Genomic DNA, 19,821 nt, shown 5'->3' on the forward strand with positions numbered 1-19,821 from the left:
ACTCTCTTATGGAAAAAATGCAAGTGATTAGTGTGGTTTTGATTAGCGCTCTGTTTAACTGGAATGAATTTGGGCATTACTTTGAGGGACGAATGTTAACAGTCCTTGTCTAGATAGTCAGGATTAAAAAGAATTCAGTTTTTTCTGGACATTGCTTTAGCGGTGTTTTTCGGTTATCCATGGACCCCTTGCCAGTAATTACCCCAGATAATCGCGAGTCTACTGCATAATGCCCCCAATGTTTAGCATTGTAAAAAAAAATGAACGACTTATTATCTTCCAACTAGGTAGTATACGAAAATGTAATTTTTTACCATTTAAGAAAAGGCGAAATAATAAATAAATATTAACTGCCTAGTCACAATTTTGTCTAAATAGGAATTAAGTGTTATTAATAACAGACATTTTCACTTTGTCCCCGATTGTCCCCACAAAAACTTTTGTGTAATTAATTGAATACAAACACACTTAGCATAGAAAGTGGTTGTCTGGTGATGAAGGTCAGATATCTTTATTCTTCCCAACGTGTCCTTGACTGGGAGGCACTGTGTTATAAGTGAAATGGGGACAGAGTTAGGTTTGCTGCAGTGCAAATTCTTAATATGGAGGAATAAAAAAAACATGGTATTTACAAAGCAAAATATGAGGTGGTTACATTTTAACTACTGAATATTGCGTAAGAAGATGAAAATGCACCAAACTGCCAGGACCACTTACTAAAAAGATGAAAAATGGAGTAAGGAGGTGCATCTCATTAAGACACTGGACGTGCATTCCCGAAGACCCTTGTTTAAACCACGGTCCAACCATCCTGAATTTGATTTCTCAATTCTCCATTCAAATCATGGAATTCAATATGAATTTTACACATATACTTTGACAAAAATCAGCAAAATAATTTTTAAAGTGGTGAAATTATATCATACAGCACATTCTGAGGACTAAAAAAATTTACTCTAGCACAAAACCAAATTGATAAGTCGACAAAGAGATTTCTATTTATGACTCAATCTGGCACTGTATTAGTAGGGACACCTGTATTTCGCGATTTCATTTCATGTCAAGGTATTTCACAAAACACTGTAGCTTTTTCTAAGAGTCATGGCAAATTGTGAGGGTGCAGCAGTACGGTGACCACATTCTCATTGGCCCCGTCAAGAGCGGGACGACACCTCTCACCGACCTCAGCCAATAACCACAGGAGAAAAGCTACAGTATTTTGTGAAATATCTTGACACGAAATGTATTCGCGAAATACAGGTGTCCCTATGTATTAGTATTACAACAAATAAAACTGAAAGAAAAAAAAATTGAGATGATTATGAGCACCAACCTGCTGCAATTTTGCCATATTATTTTTTAGTATTTCCTCTTCACTACACGAACGAGCCAGCTGGAAGCTCAACTGCTTCAGTTTCTCTTCCACGTCAGAGATTTTCTCTTTCATCCGCTGAGCATCTTCACTATGAAGAGCCCTTTCTCTTTCCAACTCCTTGTTGCGACACTCCAGAGCATTATTTTCCTGCAAAGAATATCTCAAGCAAATAATTTCAACAACCTTATTCAGGCAATAATCCTCAAATGACTCACATTTAGAACAAATTTCTACCTGAAAAAAAAAAAAGGGGGGGGGGGGGTGTCTGTAAAGTCAGTTTACGGACAATAATTTTACGTGATAACGTCATAAGAAAACATCGATGAAAAATTGCATACTTTTTAATTTTCAAATATTATTTACAGTTTTTGCAAAATTGATTTAAATAATTTGTTTAAATATAATCACGAACAATTAGTTAAATAGCCCACCTTAACCTGTTTGATATTATAGAAGATTTTCTCGCACGGTAGTTGGCCGGTTCTTGCACGCTCGGCTCAGGCAGAACGTGACAATTTTTCGTGCGTGCAGCCGGCGTTCATCGATTTATAAGACTTTATCACGTCAATAAACTATGTTGACTGCTTTGAGAAAATGTACTACTTGCTTTACGTAAATAGCCTAGTGAAAACACAAAGCTATGAGTACTGTCTACTACTAAAATCCCTCAGTTATAAAATGTGTTTAAATTTATTTTCATTTTGTTGTACAATTTTGCTAGGAGTGCTCACAAACTGTGGGTGATGACTTCACACAAACAACTCACAGCACTGCAGAAGCCTTTGGCCAGTCAACACATTTTGAGTACACTAACCTTGTGGAAGTCGGAGGTAACTAATTATGTGTTGAATAGTGGGTTTTACCGAAAGCACTAAAGAGCACTCGACAAATCTTACTGAACTATTGAAATAATAAGTGTGGTTATAAAATCATAGACCAGAAGATGTTTAAAATTGCATCTGGATTACTATAAGGTTGAACAACAACTAGTCAACATTTAAAGAAGAAAAATTAATAAAAATTCACAGAAAAATACTTACAGACTTAAAGGAAACAAATAAAGCACTGCAAACCTTCAGACTGAACTCATCTCCAAACCAAGTAGCCTAGTGAAGAATTAAAAGTTGGTATCTGTATTGGTCAGAATTATATGAAATGATGACAAATTATACAATAGGAGTTTAAGAACTTAATGAGCTATACATTAATTTTAAACTGCAGTTTTAAAAGGGATCAGTTTACTTAAATTAAACATGTAGTAGAAAGATGTAGTAGATTTATATTACAACTAACCTTTTCTAAAGCAATTAATCTCTCCCCTTCTTCAATTAATTTCTGAGGCTCTTTAGAACTCTCAACTGACAGTTCTTCTGTAAGTGGCATTGTATCCTATAAAACATACACACAATACACTAAGAATTCAAGAAAAAGTTTATTCACTACTCAGACATAGAAAAACTGTAATCATTAAAACAAATTCAAGACAGCACACTGCTTCAATTTACACTTTTTGTGCTTGAAGCCAGTGTATTGAACTTTCCAGATTAATAATCCTTAAACAACTCATACGCACTTGCGAAATTAAACTGTGCACACTATTTTCAAACACCACACTATGCACTCCTCAAAACATTTTTAGAATTTCCTACACAGACTTGAAAGAAATTATCATAAGTTCATAAGTATATAATATTTCTGTAAAAACATCAGTTTATTTTGTTTGAATAAAGTCACTGTAGTTTAGGAGAATGAAGCTGGAATGAACTAGTTAAATTTTTCTATCAACACTGTGTACACTTTTCATTCACTAAAAAAAAACAACACAGCAAACTGAGCAAACACATTGAGGTGCCTGGTACCTCACTTTCTAGCACTCCTACACTTAATTTCCTTTATCTTTAATTTGGTTAATTAAAGTTGGCTCTATTTAATATTTAGTTTTTGGTTGTTACATGTGTTACTTTTTGTAATTTAAATACACTGAGTTTAAATACAATTTATTTTTGAACACAATAGTTATTAACCATCCCAGTGCGAAACGAATAGGGATTTTAGTTGAGTAATGAGCGCACGAGGGAAATGCGTGCTCAGACTGTTGGTGCTCCTGTTTGCTGAAAGTGAAGAAGAATGACTGGTGGACGAGTGTGGACTTGACTGCTCGGGGCACTCGAAGATGGGTCGGCGACGGAAGAAAGTGGTGGGGCTGGCACGAGACACCACCACGGCACGGCCGGGAATAACGAAGCCGAGAGAACGAGTTCGCAGTTGGCTGTTTGGCGTGGCGGTAGCATGGACCTACGACCGAGACTGCTGACGATTGCGGAGAGCTTACAGCGCCGCGCCAAGCAGCAAGTTACTTGATCCAGTCCTTATGGGTTTCCACGGCCCGGGAATATGCAATAACAGTACTTAACCCCCGGGGAATGATTGTAGAACTTTAATGCGGTAAAGTGTGATAGTGTTTGCTACTTAGTAAAGTAGCTTCCACGCCGTAACAGCCTCGGCTTATTTGACTGTGTGACAGTACTACATTCAGGTTACACTTGCAGCGGTTGTTTAAGCGCTATGAACTTTTACATAATCGCATTGGTTATACAATGTTTCTGGAAGCGAGTATTAGGCGACGAAGTATCACAAGCAGCATATTAGCTTGAGTGGTAATTATTTATGGTATCTGCTGAGACATATAACCGACTTTTTCGTCGTAGCTAAATGATCCCACCGGAGTTGTGCGCAAGTTAATGCAACCATTTGCAGTGATAAATGGATGATAACCGGAGTTATTCTGGGTGATACAAACTAACATTTATTTTGGTTTTAGTAAGGAGCAAGGACAGTGATAACCATTTTTTTTGTGGACATTTTGATATTTTCATAAAAAATAACTATATAAGATCAAACTGAGTATAAAGACTGAGTTAGGTTATTAAGTATTTTGTAACTACTTGTAATTGTGGTGTTATTAGTGTTTTGGGCTAAGGTTAAGTAAGCTGTTCTGTAATGTAGGTAATACATATTGTTATTTGATCAGAGTATTATTTATTTTTTCACCCAGCTGGGCATTAAATAAGATAGGCACTGAAGGTAATGTGGTTGGTGTTGCTGCCTATTGGTGGAATATAATCCAAGTGGTGTTTATGTTACTTTTGAGACGAATAGGAATAAATATTGTTAATATAAAAAAGATCTTTGAACAATGCAACTGCCATTACTTTTTCCTTTATTTGAAGATACTTTCACTCTTGCTAAATCATCGGCAGCAGGGATTACGTGTGTTTTGCACTGTTACCAACATTTACACTTAATACCCAGTCGATGGCAGGATTTTCGGTGTTGGCAGAGCTCTGAGAAGGGAGGTACATAAAATATAACGATGCAGCATAGTTTATATGTACACAGAGTCAATAACACTTAATCAGTTCGGTATCTAAAATATTATACAAATTGAGATAATTACAACAGGGTGGCAGCACAAAATATCAAATTAAATTCCCAGACTTTTCTAGGTTTTTCCTTACCTGATTAAAATTTTCCCTGGCTATAATTTTTAAGTGTTACGCTACTTCACTTGTAAAAATTAATGAGTGTTCTTTTTTTAAACTGTGTGTATTCAACAGGGAAATGAGTAAACATATTTCAAACTTAATTTTATTGAATGTAGGGCAATATAAATGTGATAATATGTATCTTCAGTTGTTTACTATCCGTGTACAAAACTCACTGAGATTAAAAACATTATGAAATTTTATATGTAACCAAAATGAGTCGTAGTATACAATAAAGATACCAAAATAAGCCGCGGCCTAACTCTAAACGAGACACACTTTTCCATAAAAATTATAATAAAAATTACCAAATGCTTTATATTACTCCCTGTTTTCAATCATTATTTAAGAAGGCATTGTGAAATTACCTTATCAGTAATTGACCATTGAAAGAGTTAAGTTAGGTATAGTAAACAAGAGTAAAATTGTGAGACTGGTTGGTTAGTTTAATACCTACTAGAATCGATGGTTGTTTAGGTTACATTACCTACATTAGATATACCATTAAACTGTGTTAAAAGTATGTAGTTAGCTTCATTAAAAAAAACTATAAAATATTAATGATTTCGGTTGGTTTGAGTTGATACTTTTATTTTGGTAACTCCCAACCAATTGTTCAAACACTATCACAGTATTTGTAATATGAAACCTAACCTCACCACTTGTTATATTACTTGTCTTAGAGAATGATTTCAAAGCATGCCAGGAAGTAAAAATAAGGTTATTTGGAGTTTATGATTTTTTTTTTCTAAAAAAAAAGACTCTCCTTTAGAATTACCTAAGCAGCGCTACCAAATAAGCCTCACACCCCAGATATTTACACCATAACCAAAAATATTTGTCGTCTAAAATTTGCCTCGCACAAAACTTAAGAACAAGACCTTAGATTCATATTTTGAATTTCTAATAATTTTTTTTTTATTTTCTGACTTGCTTAATTATACCAAATTATAAGTTGCCTTAAAAGCATGGCCTCCACATTCGATTATGAGCCCTGGACCAAGGATTGGAAATGCACCCCCCCCCCCCCTCCAACAATTTTAGTCACGTGCTACATTATGATTGCATGGTTATTTCTTACCTACACACTTTTTTTTTAATGTTTTTTACAGGGTAAAATTATGGTTACTATTTTAAAAGTCCAAACTAAGCTTTATTTATAAAATTATTTTACTTTAGAATAACCACAGCGAGTATGTATATTTATTTCACACAATGAGAGGAAAATAAACCCGGGCCCTGGACTCAGGGGTCCACCCAGCCCCACCCATGTGGGGGGGGGGGGGGGGGGCATGCTTGAAAGTTTTCTGTAAAAATAATATAGCATTCTCAGTACTCTTTTTGACTTCTGCCAGTTTTTTTTTTTTCAGCACTGTATTTCTGTCACAAGAATACTGTTCAAAGTTTCAATATTTCCATTAAAATTCTAAATGTAAATTGTAAATACACTTCCCTACACATATCATGCAATAAATATTTTATTTATGGCTTAGCTGTGAATGATAATTTGTTTACAGTGATGCAAGGATAAAATGGTCATGATGAAAAATTATTATTATACCAACCGAAGCTGTTGTTTACTACAGTGAAGAGCCATTAACATTTTGGCGAAATCAATGGTACATTGTAAACAAAACAAAATGGAAACTGCTGAAGAAGCACAGGCAACAAATTCTATCCTCGAAAAAAAAAAAAAAAATGCATTACCACCGTCATTCAAAATCAAATCTTATATTTTCCCTCCAGTCACGTCACATATACAATTGATTCTCTTCCCATAACATGATTTCCCACTTCCTCATCAATTTTAATCATTTTTGGGTTTTCCAGCCACCACAGACAATCATAACCGCAACCCTTCAGAAAGCATTGCAACATCTTTCTCATATAAAACATGCACTTTCAAACCCCATGCAAGATGTCCATTGTCCATTAAGCAACAGCAGGTTAACCAACCCTGGAGTTTAATGGAACTTGTGCTATGCAGCGTTGCCATGCAGAGTTAAGTTTGCATAAGCAGCGTACTGTGCTTTTTCAACACACATTTTAAGAAAAATTGTATGTGGATTATTTGGGTAGATACAATAATATACAAACACAAATTTGAAAATGATACAGCTAAACTCATTTTTTATAACGAATGGCTATTGAAGAAACCATTGCTATGCAGAAACCAGCTTATCTCAAAAATTTCCCTGAGCATTGAAAAATATCCTCGACTTTTCCAGTTTTGCACCGACTTGTTTCAAATTACGGTCAGTGGAAATTCTGTACAATTTATCATATCACAAATTACTAGGAATTTGAAAGAATTACAAGTAAAATTTACTTATACAGAAATTGTTATTGGTATTGCAATTATTTGTAATTTGTTACTGTCATCACTGGGTATGAAAATTATAAAATGTAGGTGTGGAAAATAATGCATTGGTTATGGCAAAAGAAAAAAAAAAGTTGCTTAATGGGTGCTAAGCAGGTTCACTTTCCCTCAGTCTTTCATTGTTGCTTGGAAACTATTCTAATGACGACAATCGAGTTGTACAATTTGTCTTTCCAAACCTTGAATGCTGCCCTGAGGAAAATGTACACACTGTATATTACAAGCAACAAGCTGCGGAAATAAAACCGCGTGTGGGACATACCGGCTCAGAATCTTCCTGCAAGACTGGAACTTGTTCAGGTGCTGTCATCACTGATTCTTCATAACTCGCAGTAAAATCTGGCTCTAGTTCGTCATCATCTTCTGCAGACGTAATCTCCTGGTTCCCTCTTGCCAGCAGTGCTTTTAGCTCTTTCAGCTCCCTGAAACTATTATTGAAACATTGGGTAAAATGTTTATTGACTCCGGGAAATGATTTTTTATCATTAAATTAAAGGTAATATGCAGAATAGCATGCAAAGTGCACAGCAATAACAAAATTTACACAACCTTTCAGTAAAATCACAGAGCTGTTTTTAAGGTTTTGTTCAATAAATCACTTCATAAAGTTTGATTCCTATAAAAGGCTGACTTTAAAGCTTCTGTGAATTTGTTGGTCAAGTTCCGTATACATCTATTTTTACAAAAACATTTACTCTACATTTATAACGACACTCATTTCTTCTCGAAGAACATAGTGTTTACATAGCAAACCACTATCTTTAGATTTTACTTTCAGTTTGATAACCTAATAAATTTTTGCATCCAACACAAAATCACAGAAACACAAAAGTAATGTGTATTACGAGGGTTATTTTTTTTCAACCTCCGATCGGCTGTAATAAAAAAACGGGAATGAATTGGGAAATTATTTAAATGTCAAAAAAACCTACATCTTTACTCTATTTTTCCACATAATCACCGTGCAGATTGAGGCATTTGTCGTACCGATGCACCAGCTTTCCAATACCCTCTGCATAAAATGATGCCTCCTGCCTATTCAGCCACGTTTTAACATTGCTCTGCAGTTCATCATTGGTGTTGAAGCGTCGTCCTCCAAGCCACTTTTTCAACGTGGGGAAAAGGTGATAGTCACTCGGTGCCAAATCCGGACTGTAAGGAGGGTGATCAAACACAACTGAGGTGTGAGTTGGCCGCTCCACATGGTTGGTGGAAGGGGGTAAACACTACGAGACGTGTCGATTCGTGTACGAGCGATTAGGGTATCAATTAATGGGCATGCCATGGAGAAATGAAACTGTAATCACACTGCAGGGCACTGTTAAAACGTGGCTGAATAGGCAGGAGGCATCATTTTATGCAGAGGGTACTGGAAAGCTGGTGCATCGGTATGACAAATGCCTCAATCTGCACGGTGATTATGTGGAAAAAATAGAGTAAAGATGTAAGTTTCTTTTGACATTAAAATAATTTCCCAATTCATTCCCGTTTTTTTATTACAGCAGATTGGAGGTTGAAAAAAAAATAACCCTCGTATTTCCTTAATGATTCACCATATTTCTTGTGTTGTCTGTGTATGACACATGCAATCTGAAAACATTATTTCATAAATAACAAGGTTATTTACTTTGTAATTATTTATACATTTTTTCTACATGTAACTGATGAATTTACCAAGTAGCATGTGTATCAATTACATGATATATTTCTTATGTAACATTTAATTGAAATTTTTTTTTATAATTATGAAAACATTTTTCATTTATAATTTTCATTTTTTTATTTTCACTTACATTTTCTAACTGTTGTTTCAACTTTGTTTTGGTAATGAATAGCAGTATGTGAACAAACCTACAATTAAATTTAATTTTGAAAATACAATTTTTCATGTACAACGAAAAATTGATTTGTTTTAAAACATATTAAAAATTTAATAATCACAGCAACATCTAAACAGGATTTTTGTTTTGTGAAATCACACTTGAAGCTCAACACAGATGCAACTTACTTGATGACAAGTGCATCCTTGCTTGCAGATTTCAACCACTCCAGTTGGATGTTAACACGGCGAAGAGCATGCTCGTAGGAAGAAAACTGGTTAGTGTTAATCAGCTGTTGTGCATTGACAGTTCTCTCTTGGAAAGCTTTCAGTTTGTGTTGCAGCTGCCGGTATTCTTCAACCACCCTGTAAACACATCAACTATCATGAGCACATTGTGTCAGACTTCTTGCAAAGGTACACATTAAATGAGGCTCTATGTTTTTGAAAAAGGGACATATATTTTTTTAAATACTTGAAAACACTATTTATTCTATTTATTATTGTTTTCCAAATTCAATAAAAATTGTGGATTTAAATTTATTTTTATTTATTTATTTGATTTGTAACATGCCACACCAACAGCACAAGGCTCCAACGGTGGGCACAACATTTAGGAATTAATTTAAAGTACAATTATATAAGATATATAAAATATTAGTAATAATGAGAATTTTACTTGGTGTTCTGTCTATTATAGTTTGTAATGAGTCTATAAATAACATCATTCTTGTTATAGATAGTACATAAACTAGAAAAGAGGTGAGAATTTAATTGGGGGATTCTCAATCCGGTGTTATTGAGAATATAGCTACATTTAATTTTATAGTTATGAATTTTATGAACAAAAAGATAGTCCAAATAGGCTCTACGGTCTGCTAGAGGAATAAGATTGGGATGCGGAAAACCTCTTTGAATTATTAGTTGAGACAATTTGTTTTGTAAATTTTCTAGTTTCTCAATATCAGTCGACCCAATGTCATTCCAGATAGTTGAACAGTATTCTAATTTAGATCAAATTAATGCCAAGTAAAGAGAAAGAATTGAATAGGAATTGGTAGCAAAATAAGTGATATATTTTATAATAGCAAATGTTCTTCTTGAAATGGAATTATGGTATGAACAAAGTAATATCAGGAATAAAATGATGATCAACTGTTGGCAGAAAGTTCTTTACAACACCCTAGGAGATAAAATGTAAGATTCCAAAATACCAGTGACAAGTTTTAATGATGCAGATTACAATGCATAAAAATGTCTTTAAGATGATAAAATACATGGTAAAATATCCAAGATGCATTAAAATTAAAATAAAATTATGTATCATTAATGATTCGTTTGTCTATTAATTAAATATAAATGCTATTGGAAAATAAAAACAAAGCAAAACACCTCAAAGGCATGAAAGTTTAAAATAAAAGACAATGCAATATCACATCAATAACATAAAGTCAGGGATTATAGTCACTTTATATTAAATTTTGTAACAGAAGAACACATTCACTAATGTTTAACACACCAATCTTCGACCATATTTTACCTGTTACAGGCTGGGTGAATAAACTGCACTAAAGGCAACCAAAAAATGGAAATCCTGCAAAATATGTTTTAAAGCTTTACAAGCTAGTGACTTTGCTTAATGTTTTGTGTAGTTCAACCTAGATATGTTATGATGAATAAAATACTCCAAAGAAAATCAACCTAAGTAAATTCCTTTCGCTTGGCAAAAGTACCAGCACACATGGTTATGCGATAAAAATATTTAATTTTATAACCTATGTTAGTTCGCAGAATATTTCCCGACAATAAAATTTTTAAGCACTCCGAAGCCTGTATTTACATGCTCAATAAAACAACTAAATCAATAGAATTATATTATCTTTGAAAGATTTGTGCAATGGGAGTGCATGACTTGATGTAAGCTTTTGGACATACGCCATTGCTATGCATAGCAATGACGTATGTCCAAAAGCTTACATCAAGTCACTCCCGATTATCCGTGAAATTAAGTGGCAGGGCCACCGCGGATAGTGAAAATCACGAATAATCAGCAAAAGAGCCGAAAATGGGAAACAAAAAAGAAACATTAATTTAAACTTACAATTCTAAAAATTTATGTACAGTAAAAGTTACAATTAATAGTAAAAAAATTTTTAAATGATGCTAAAATGTTAGTATTTTACTGAATAATTAACATACAATACATTTCAGTAATGTAAACATAAAAGTGCTCAACCATACAACTAGAAACAAAGCGCGACAGACAAAAATAGCAACGCATGCCAGCCTACTGCTTAAGTTCTGAGAGGGCCTGTGGCGTTTTACTGTATACTGCACACAATACACTCGTCAGTAGAGTTAAAATTTGCTAAGTTGTAATAAAGTACAGATTTACATATGTGCTGTATTTTTTCATAGCGTGCGAGTATAATCCACACCGCGGATCATCCGCCCGCGGATAATAGGGAGTTTACGGTATTTGAAAATATTTTTTGCTGGGTGGTAATGCAACACTTAGTTTCGACAGAAATTTTCATGGGTCTTTTTATTATTTAAAAAACTCAAAGAAGCTTGTCGCTGTTTGAACTGGTGGCAGCACTAACAGTAACTGCTGTATTACCTCGAGAGTTTTTCCTTGTCGTGCGCTATCTGGTTAGCTTCTTGATTCACAGTGTCCTGCAGGCACTGCAACTTTTCTTTGTACTCGTCGCGCTCGCGCTCCCGATCCAGAGCCATCTGATCCATGGCTTGCTGGACCTGGATCAAGCCATGTCTCAGGGCCGTTGCATCGTCCAGGCTGGCCCTAGGCAGCGACTGGTTTCAACACACTGTACCTCAACACTACCACTTGTAGCATTGGAGTATACAAGCCTTTTCTACTAATAACAATTGTTACTAAGAATGGGTTGGGTTGCCAGTATATTTTATTCTAAATTTATAATTATTTAATAATCATGTTTTTTCTATCATCCTTTCAACTTTGTTTTGCTACTTATATTTACCTAATATTACGTGTAATGAGTTTTTTCTATTATTTATTTAAATTTGAATATTGTATTATAATTATATATTAAGTTTTTATTAGGATACAGATGTTGCATAATGATTCTAGAACAAGGGACTGTGTCTGGGATGATGTGTAGAAAGAGAGAGGCATAAGAGGCCTGTAAGTGCAAGTGAGACAGACACTGGGATTCCCTGCCAACAGAGACAAAAGCTGGGATTCCCCACTGGTCGTGGGAACTGAGTGATAACTGCTGTCTCACGGTGTGGGAGAGAGAACGAGAATGTAAAGTCCCTGGCTCTGTGTATAAAAAACTGTTTTCAATGTATGTCGCGTATTCCTATTGGCTTGTGATTTGTAGTGTGAATGAAGCGTGTGTGTGATTGGTCGGTGAGGTCATGTGACTGCCCTCCCTGCGTGAAGGACACAATGCCATGATCTCGTCAGTCGTCTGTCGACCGCTGCACCAGGAGGGCGCGTTCGGTGGCTTCTCACAAAATATGTAGAAATGAAGGACTTAACCTACGTTAATTTTCGTTAAGTAACATCGCCAGAGCTGCGAGCAATACTCGACAGGCGGATGTACGAATTGAATGCGTGAGCAAAACATTGAACGTGATTGGATGTGGTTGTTTCGTCTTTCGGACAATAAAACTCTCGAATGAAAAAGAAAGAAAATCTTTTTATTTCATTAAACGAACCGCAACACACTGGACAAGACATATTAACTAGTGATGGGTCAATTCCTGTTTTTTCTCGGTTCGGTGCCGGTTCTTAAAAATCGGTTCTCGGTTCTCGATTCCTCGGTTCTGACTTAAAAAAATAAAATAAATATTATTCACACATTATTTATAAGGTGTTTTAAGTAATAAAATATTTATTGTTTTGGCTACAAAAAAGCACTAAAAAGCATGTGTCCAGACTTACATCTTCAACAATTTACTGTTTATAACACTGAAAATAATAATTTGTTTGTATTGATCTGTCCTCAATGTTTTTTATTGTATACTTACAAAGAAATGCATTGGAATAATGTTTCAGTCTTTAAAGAGGCTATCAAAGTAAATTAAAAGGTTTAGTATAGTTTTCAAGCTACAGTAAACACGCCAACCTTAATAAAAATAAAATTTACTATATTAATCTAGTAATTACTTCAAGAAATCTACATACACCCTCCTTTAAAACATAGGAATAAAAAGAAAATATTACAATAATGGAAATAAATACAATGATGGTGAACTTTCAAAGAATTAAAATATTAAATTGTCCATCAAACTTATTGCCTACATTGAATTCAGTTTGTTTGCACAGTCAACAGTAAATTACTGCCACAATTCTGATGCCATTTCTTACACAATTTGCTCTATTTGGCCAGAATAATTGTACTTTACAAGTATCAATGAGCATTTTGTTTGACCAGCCAATAGTAAAATACTTCTACACATCCATACACCACTTTACTATATATAAAAAAAAAAATAAACTTCCCCCTTCAAAAAAATCCCGTTTGTCTAAAAGAGAAAGTTACTAGCCATTACACTAGATGGCTGCAGATGCAGTGAACTTACATACCAAAGCACTGCACAAAAAAATGCATAAAATTTTATAATGCCGAAAATTATTACGGAAAATTTTTAATCAATCATTAATTCTATTAAACAAATATTCTGTGGAATTTGCAATACACCAGTCACCCTTACTTACGTGTCAACGACTCAATTAACTGCCTATTTTTAAAAACAAATTGAAACAAACATGGCTTCTTTATGTTCTCACATCTTTTCTGAGGCACGTTATAGAGTTGCACACATCTATGAACTACATCTATGGCACCTTCAACTGTTATGTTTTGATTGTGAAACGTACATTGTTTACAGATGTGGCGAGAACATTAAATATTTTCACGTGTAATTTATTTTATACTTAGAGATGAATATTATTACACGGAAGTCTAAAAAAATAATTCATATATGAATTTGAAGTGAGATGAGCCATTTCATGCTGCAGTTAAGTTATAGTGAAGGACTATTTTCGTAAAGGGTTTTGCTATACTGCCAGTACCGGTACCGGCACCGACATTTTAGCTGCGGTTCTCAGTGCCGGTTAAAATGCTGAGAACCGTAGGAACCGAGAACCAAGAACCGGTACCGACCCATCCCTAATATTAACAAACAGCCCACAGACTTGCGGGAGAGAACAGTTTCCAGTCCATTTAACTAAGATAAAACCCAAAATATCCCAAATGTGAGTCAGCACTACCAACACACTCTATAAGACAAAAAACACTAACACACACAATATGTACCAAGAAAACTTTAGTCCAACAAAATGTTGTTTGCCCGACAGACTAGCCCATATTTTCCAGCAATTTTTATTTCTAAGTAAGCCGGCTGAATGTAGGCTGAAAAAAATCAAGCCCAATCTTTCGGAATTCGAATTTTGGTTGTGAACCACGTTCTTAAACATTTCGTAAAGTTGAGTGGGGCAAAATATTTGAATTTATAACTGAATTTTGTTCAAAGCTTGACAAAATATGGAAATAAAAAGAAATCTTTTAATTACAAAATAAAAACTATAAGATAAATGTATCTGAATATTTATATGAATCAAAACTGTCTCAACTATTCATCAAATCAATTAATGTACGTACTAAGTAAGTACCAAATGCACAAATGCACCAGAAAATCAAAAATATCTGAAGTATTAAATCCTTAGTAAATTATTGTGAAAACCACAATTCAATGTTAAAATAGGGCTCCAGTACTAATCAACCAAACTCACACAAAATGAATTTGTATTGCCAAATAATTAACCAAAACTTGTACAAATAAATCAATATTAGTTGGCAATTCATATAAGCCTCACCTATATGCACACAAAAATACTCACTTTAAATACTGAAATTTTATAGTAATGGACAGAAAAACAATTAATTATATCACTCAGCAAATAAGCATTTTTACATAACTTTATTTAACCAAATAAAATTATATTTTCAAATTTGAAATAAATCAGTGCAGAACTTAGGAAAACTAGAAAACTAAATAAACAAAATAGGACGAGAAATACACGTGCGGGTATGTGTGTATATATGTATGTATGATAAGGTTTACGTCACACGGCTAGGCAGACGACGACGAGTGTTAAGATGACAAAGGATTATTGGCGGAGTGAATGGGTTGGGGAAACAGAAGTAGGTACCCTGAAAAAACCCACTGACACTCTGCAACGTCCGCATCGTTTCCCGTTTGCATGTTCCTTCGACTGTAGGCGAGTGATCTGATCACTCAACAGAAGTTACTAAGCGGGGCTGATAAAGCAGTTCGTGAAAATGTGCCGGGTACTGACGCAATGCTCATAACGTGAGTGGGGCCAGGTAGTCGGAATCACAAAGCAAGAAAGATAACAAGTCGCACCTCAATGCTATAACTAACCCTCTTATTTTCTATGGAAATCAGCGAACTGTATGGTATTCATAAGCAACCTAACAAACCTAAAAGTTGTTAAGTTTTCGAAAGTAAATGTTGGCAACTTTAATTTTTTTATAGTTGTTTGTTGCTGAAATATTCACCATACATTTATAAGATTAACTATTTTGTAATACGGTACAACAAAACCACTACGTTAACATGCTTTATCTTTTGTTTCAAAAATTAAAAACTGCATAGCTGCAAAGTATGGGTGTTGAAAATTATAACCTCAGTTTCAAATGCACAAAACACACACAGGCACATTTCTGCACATGTTCACATGGTAGCCATGGTTATTTCAAGATAATTCCAACACTGTCAAAAATTATTCCAAATTATATTTTACAATTATACTCAATACGCCACATCGTTAATACAGCATTCCACAAATTCTGAACTAAGAATGTTTGTGAAATTACCTTTTTATTTAAGTCATTATATTTAAGGAAATTCTATGTTTTATTTAAAATAAAAAATTAATTTTTGAAGGCATTTCTCAACCACACATTTTATAGTGACCATATTCTGTCTATTCAGTTAACCCCCCTGAGTTGAAATGGAACCTACGACCCTAGCCACGTGAGTGTGATGCCTTAGTGGTAACGGCCTCTGACGACCCTAAAAAGAAGTTGAAAAAAAAAAAACTCTGAAGGATTAAATAGTTTTACACTAAATCCTTAACTAATTTATGTACTTTATTTCTTCAGTAAATGTGTTGTTAATCTTTTAAACAATGTTTCAATATTATCTTAAAAAAACCTGATAAGCAAAACACTAATGAGGAACCCTTTAATTCACATCTGATTGATCAAACAAACTGACTGATTCACATTAAATTAAGTCGCATACAATAAATGGCATACATTTTATCCGGTTTGTAATTGTGGCAGCACTGGCACTTACGTATCCAATTAAAAAACTTAATTTTGTCCTGTTCAACTCCTAGAATTATAACAGAGTTAAGATTTTTTGTGAGTTGTTATGTTTGTCTATTTGATATATTATTGGTATAATGACTAATATAATATAAGTTAGACATGATACAACACTTCTTTCTGAGCAAATTTAGAAATTTTTGACCAACAAAAATTAAAACCAAAGAATTTTTTTTTAGTAAACAACTACTACTATGAATAAAAGGATAGTGAATATAATAAACATTTTTATTCTTCCATTTCAGAAACAAAGAAACGCTAATGAGGTACTAATATTATGTATAACAATTCAGAAATTTTGGGTTGTATTGGTCAGGATTATTTATTTCATGTCCTGTCTATTTTGATGTCAGTACTGTTGTTACTATACATGCAACGTTTGATTTCTTTAATATGTTTATTTTTAATATGCTGTTTACAACATAAAAATGTAAATCAATTGTTTTTTGCGATCATTATATCATAATTCCAAATAACTGTGGATAAATTAAGGTATTAGTTTCAGAATTATTCACACAATAAAAAGGAATATTGACTTCTTGGACAAACAGTGTTACTTACTACGTTAATTCAGCACCTTAACATGTCAATAAGGAACACCTTTGAGGGAGAAACAAAAAAAGACAAAATTTTTTACTCTGTTTTGTGTTTATTTTACGTTTGAAAAACCATTAACTTCACGAGAAATCCAACAAAAACAAATGCAATTTAAAAATTATTTTTTTCCCCTAAGAAACACACATGATTGAAGTTTTCTAAATTAATTCACTTGACTACATTTTTTTTTAACGGTTCAATTTTATCTCTTATGAGTTGACACAAATTGCATGCACAATTTAAAGGCAAATTAAGAGAAAATCCACCTGAACATTGCACTTTGTAAGAAAAGTATGGTGCAAGAAAACTAACAACAACAATATTTGTTGCCTGAAATGAATCAAGTCACAACAGTCAGACAAGTGCTTAAAGTTTAGATTAAAAACTAATAGAACTATTTTTGGTACAATGATAGCACTTACTAACTACAGCATAGAGGGACTACTTAAGTGTAACACACACAGCCTTAATTTAGGATCCATATACAAATTGTGTTATAATATTCATTCTACTAAAATGAGTAGAACTAGTATCACCAATTTACTAAAGATATAGAAAATGCTCCTGACAAAAAAAACATCAGTGATTAATAAGAAACCTTAAAGTAAGATGGATTACTTTCATTAAGCACAGAAACATAGATTAAACCAGTAACTAACCTCTGAGCTAGCTGGGCCTCTAAAACTTTGATACGCTCTTGCAATGCATTCTGCACTGCCCTTTCTTTCTCATTGTGAGATTTTAATGTTGTGTAGTCCTGTGTCAACTGATTTGCTCGAGATTCAAGCATTTTAATTTTCTGATCCTTCACACCATTGCTTTGAATCACTGATGCCAATCTTTTCCTCAGTTCATTCTCATCCAGTGAAAGTATGGCTGAAAAGATAGAAAATAAAATTATTTTTCAAATTAAGTTTAAACAGAATATATAATTTTCAACCACATATCAACACATCACATGACATTAATCACAATGGAAAATGCAATAATTAAATTTTATTGGGTCTCTAAGGTCATGAAACTTACACCGAAAACCTCCCACTGCTGCCTATTTGAACTTTGATGGATATGAGTCAAAATATTCATAAGTACGGCACATAAACAATAAGGCGATGTTACTGTTAACACACTTAACTTTTTTCACCATTGTATTTCATCATTTCTACATTTCAATGTATCATTTCATGCCATTTTTCCACGTATTACTAGCACCTATGACCCCTAATAAAAAGGTGGTAATATTGATGTCATCTTATTATGGTACACTTTCACTCTAATTTATTTTGTTCTTCATTAAGGGCTGGCTGAATCAACCTTGGTTAGTATGCCCTGGTGGCAGAAATTATGTCGTATTATTTTTATGTTACTGCTCACCAGATATTGTATTCACATCTTAACTGACAGGTGTGAGAGGCTAGATTAAGCATTTTCTGAGTGGTTAAAAAAGACAGACAATAAAATGGATAAGTTCAAGACTTGTTAAAAGACCAATGTGATAGGGCCTAGTAGATGTATCAAAACTATGAAATATTTTATTTTATTACGATGTGCTATCTTGGGTAGTGATGGGGAAAATATTATTTGTGATAAAACTACTGTTGTTTGGAAAACAGGTGATGCCAACCAAAAAAATTCATAACTTCTTTAACTCTCAAACCCTACAATACTAGTTTACTAATGTAAGGACGACATCTGGTAAATGTATTAACTACACTACATCCATACAAAAAAAATTGATTTAAGTATATAAGAGTATATTACGAGATGTAGACCATTTGTGACACACCTACTTGTAGCATTTATTTTAAAGTAATTTTGGGTTAGTTACAAAGCAATAAATGGATTCAGAATCCATTGGATTTGAAAATGATGCTCTTTGATTCCCCATGCAGCAAAAATTTTAACTTATGATGACTATTCTATTAATTTAATAAGTAATCAAAATTCATTTGTTTATGTCATCAAAATTCATTTGTTGATATCTTCAACTAGGATTATTTGTAATTGGGATTTCTAAATAATTAAGAGGTTTTGCTGTGTAATCAGGGTTTTTCTCAACCAAAAGGGAGTCCAGGCAATTAATTGAAAATTTATTTAATTCATTTAAAAGCTTCGAACTCTACATTAATCAACACTAATTTTCAAATTTCATAGAAATATTTTGCTACTACAACTGACATTGAAACAACCTTCTTTTACTACTGTAATACTAAAAAAAAATAGCAAATTTATAAAACATTACATTTATTTATTAAAACAAATTTTTTAAAATAAAATAAATTTTTAATATTATTGGACAACAAACACTAGAAAATGCAAGTTTATTTATTGGAGCTTTCTGGTAAACTGAACTTATGATGCAGCTATATATTATTATTTGTAATTGTAAATCAACAAACATATATTGAAATTACAGTTGTAAGAAAATAAAGGTGTTTATATCTCAAGTACATCAGAAAAAGGGAGACTATGAAATTTTTTATATTCAAAATTTAAATCAAAGACACCAATCTAAAACATGAGAATCTGAATCAACATAGTTTATGAATAAACGCAACACTATTTTACAGATGTACAGTACATGCTGATAACTGAGAATTCTTAGCAAATTACATACACCATTGTTTTTATCGGATGGTGAAATAACAATATTAAAAATAATATTGGCATGTATAAGTTTTTTTTTTGCGAGACCA

General features: G+C 33.5%; 1 protein-coding gene across 2 annotated transcripts in view; it reads right to left on the reverse strand.

Annotated features, from left to right (window-relative positions):
- The window catches only part of LOC134529072 (early endosome antigen 1-like), a 49,260-nt gene that overhangs the window by 18,292 nt on the left and 11,147 nt on the right, over positions 1-19,821 (reverse strand). For both annotated transcript variants that reach the window (XM_063362780.1, XM_063362781.1), the window contains 6 exons: positions 17,785-18,001; positions 11,740-11,922; positions 9,309-9,485; positions 7,563-7,728; positions 2,669-2,764; positions 1,334-1,522 (listed from right to left, as the gene is read on the reverse strand). In XM_063362780.1, coding sequence (XP_063218850.1) covers positions 1,334-1,522; positions 2,669-2,764; positions 7,563-7,728; positions 9,309-9,485; positions 11,740-11,922; positions 17,785-18,001 — 1,028 coding nt within the window. The remainder of the gene's footprint in view (positions 1-1,333; positions 1,523-2,668; positions 2,765-7,562; positions 7,729-9,308; positions 9,486-11,739; positions 11,923-17,784; positions 18,002-19,821) is intronic.

Source organism: Bacillus rossius, chromosome 2 (genome assembly GCF_032445375.1).
Source record: "Bacillus rossius redtenbacheri isolate Brsri chromosome 2, Brsri_v3, whole genome shotgun sequence".
In the NCBI taxonomy this organism is placed as follows: domain Eukaryota; kingdom Metazoa; phylum Arthropoda; class Insecta; order Phasmatodea; family Bacillidae; genus Bacillus; species Bacillus rossius.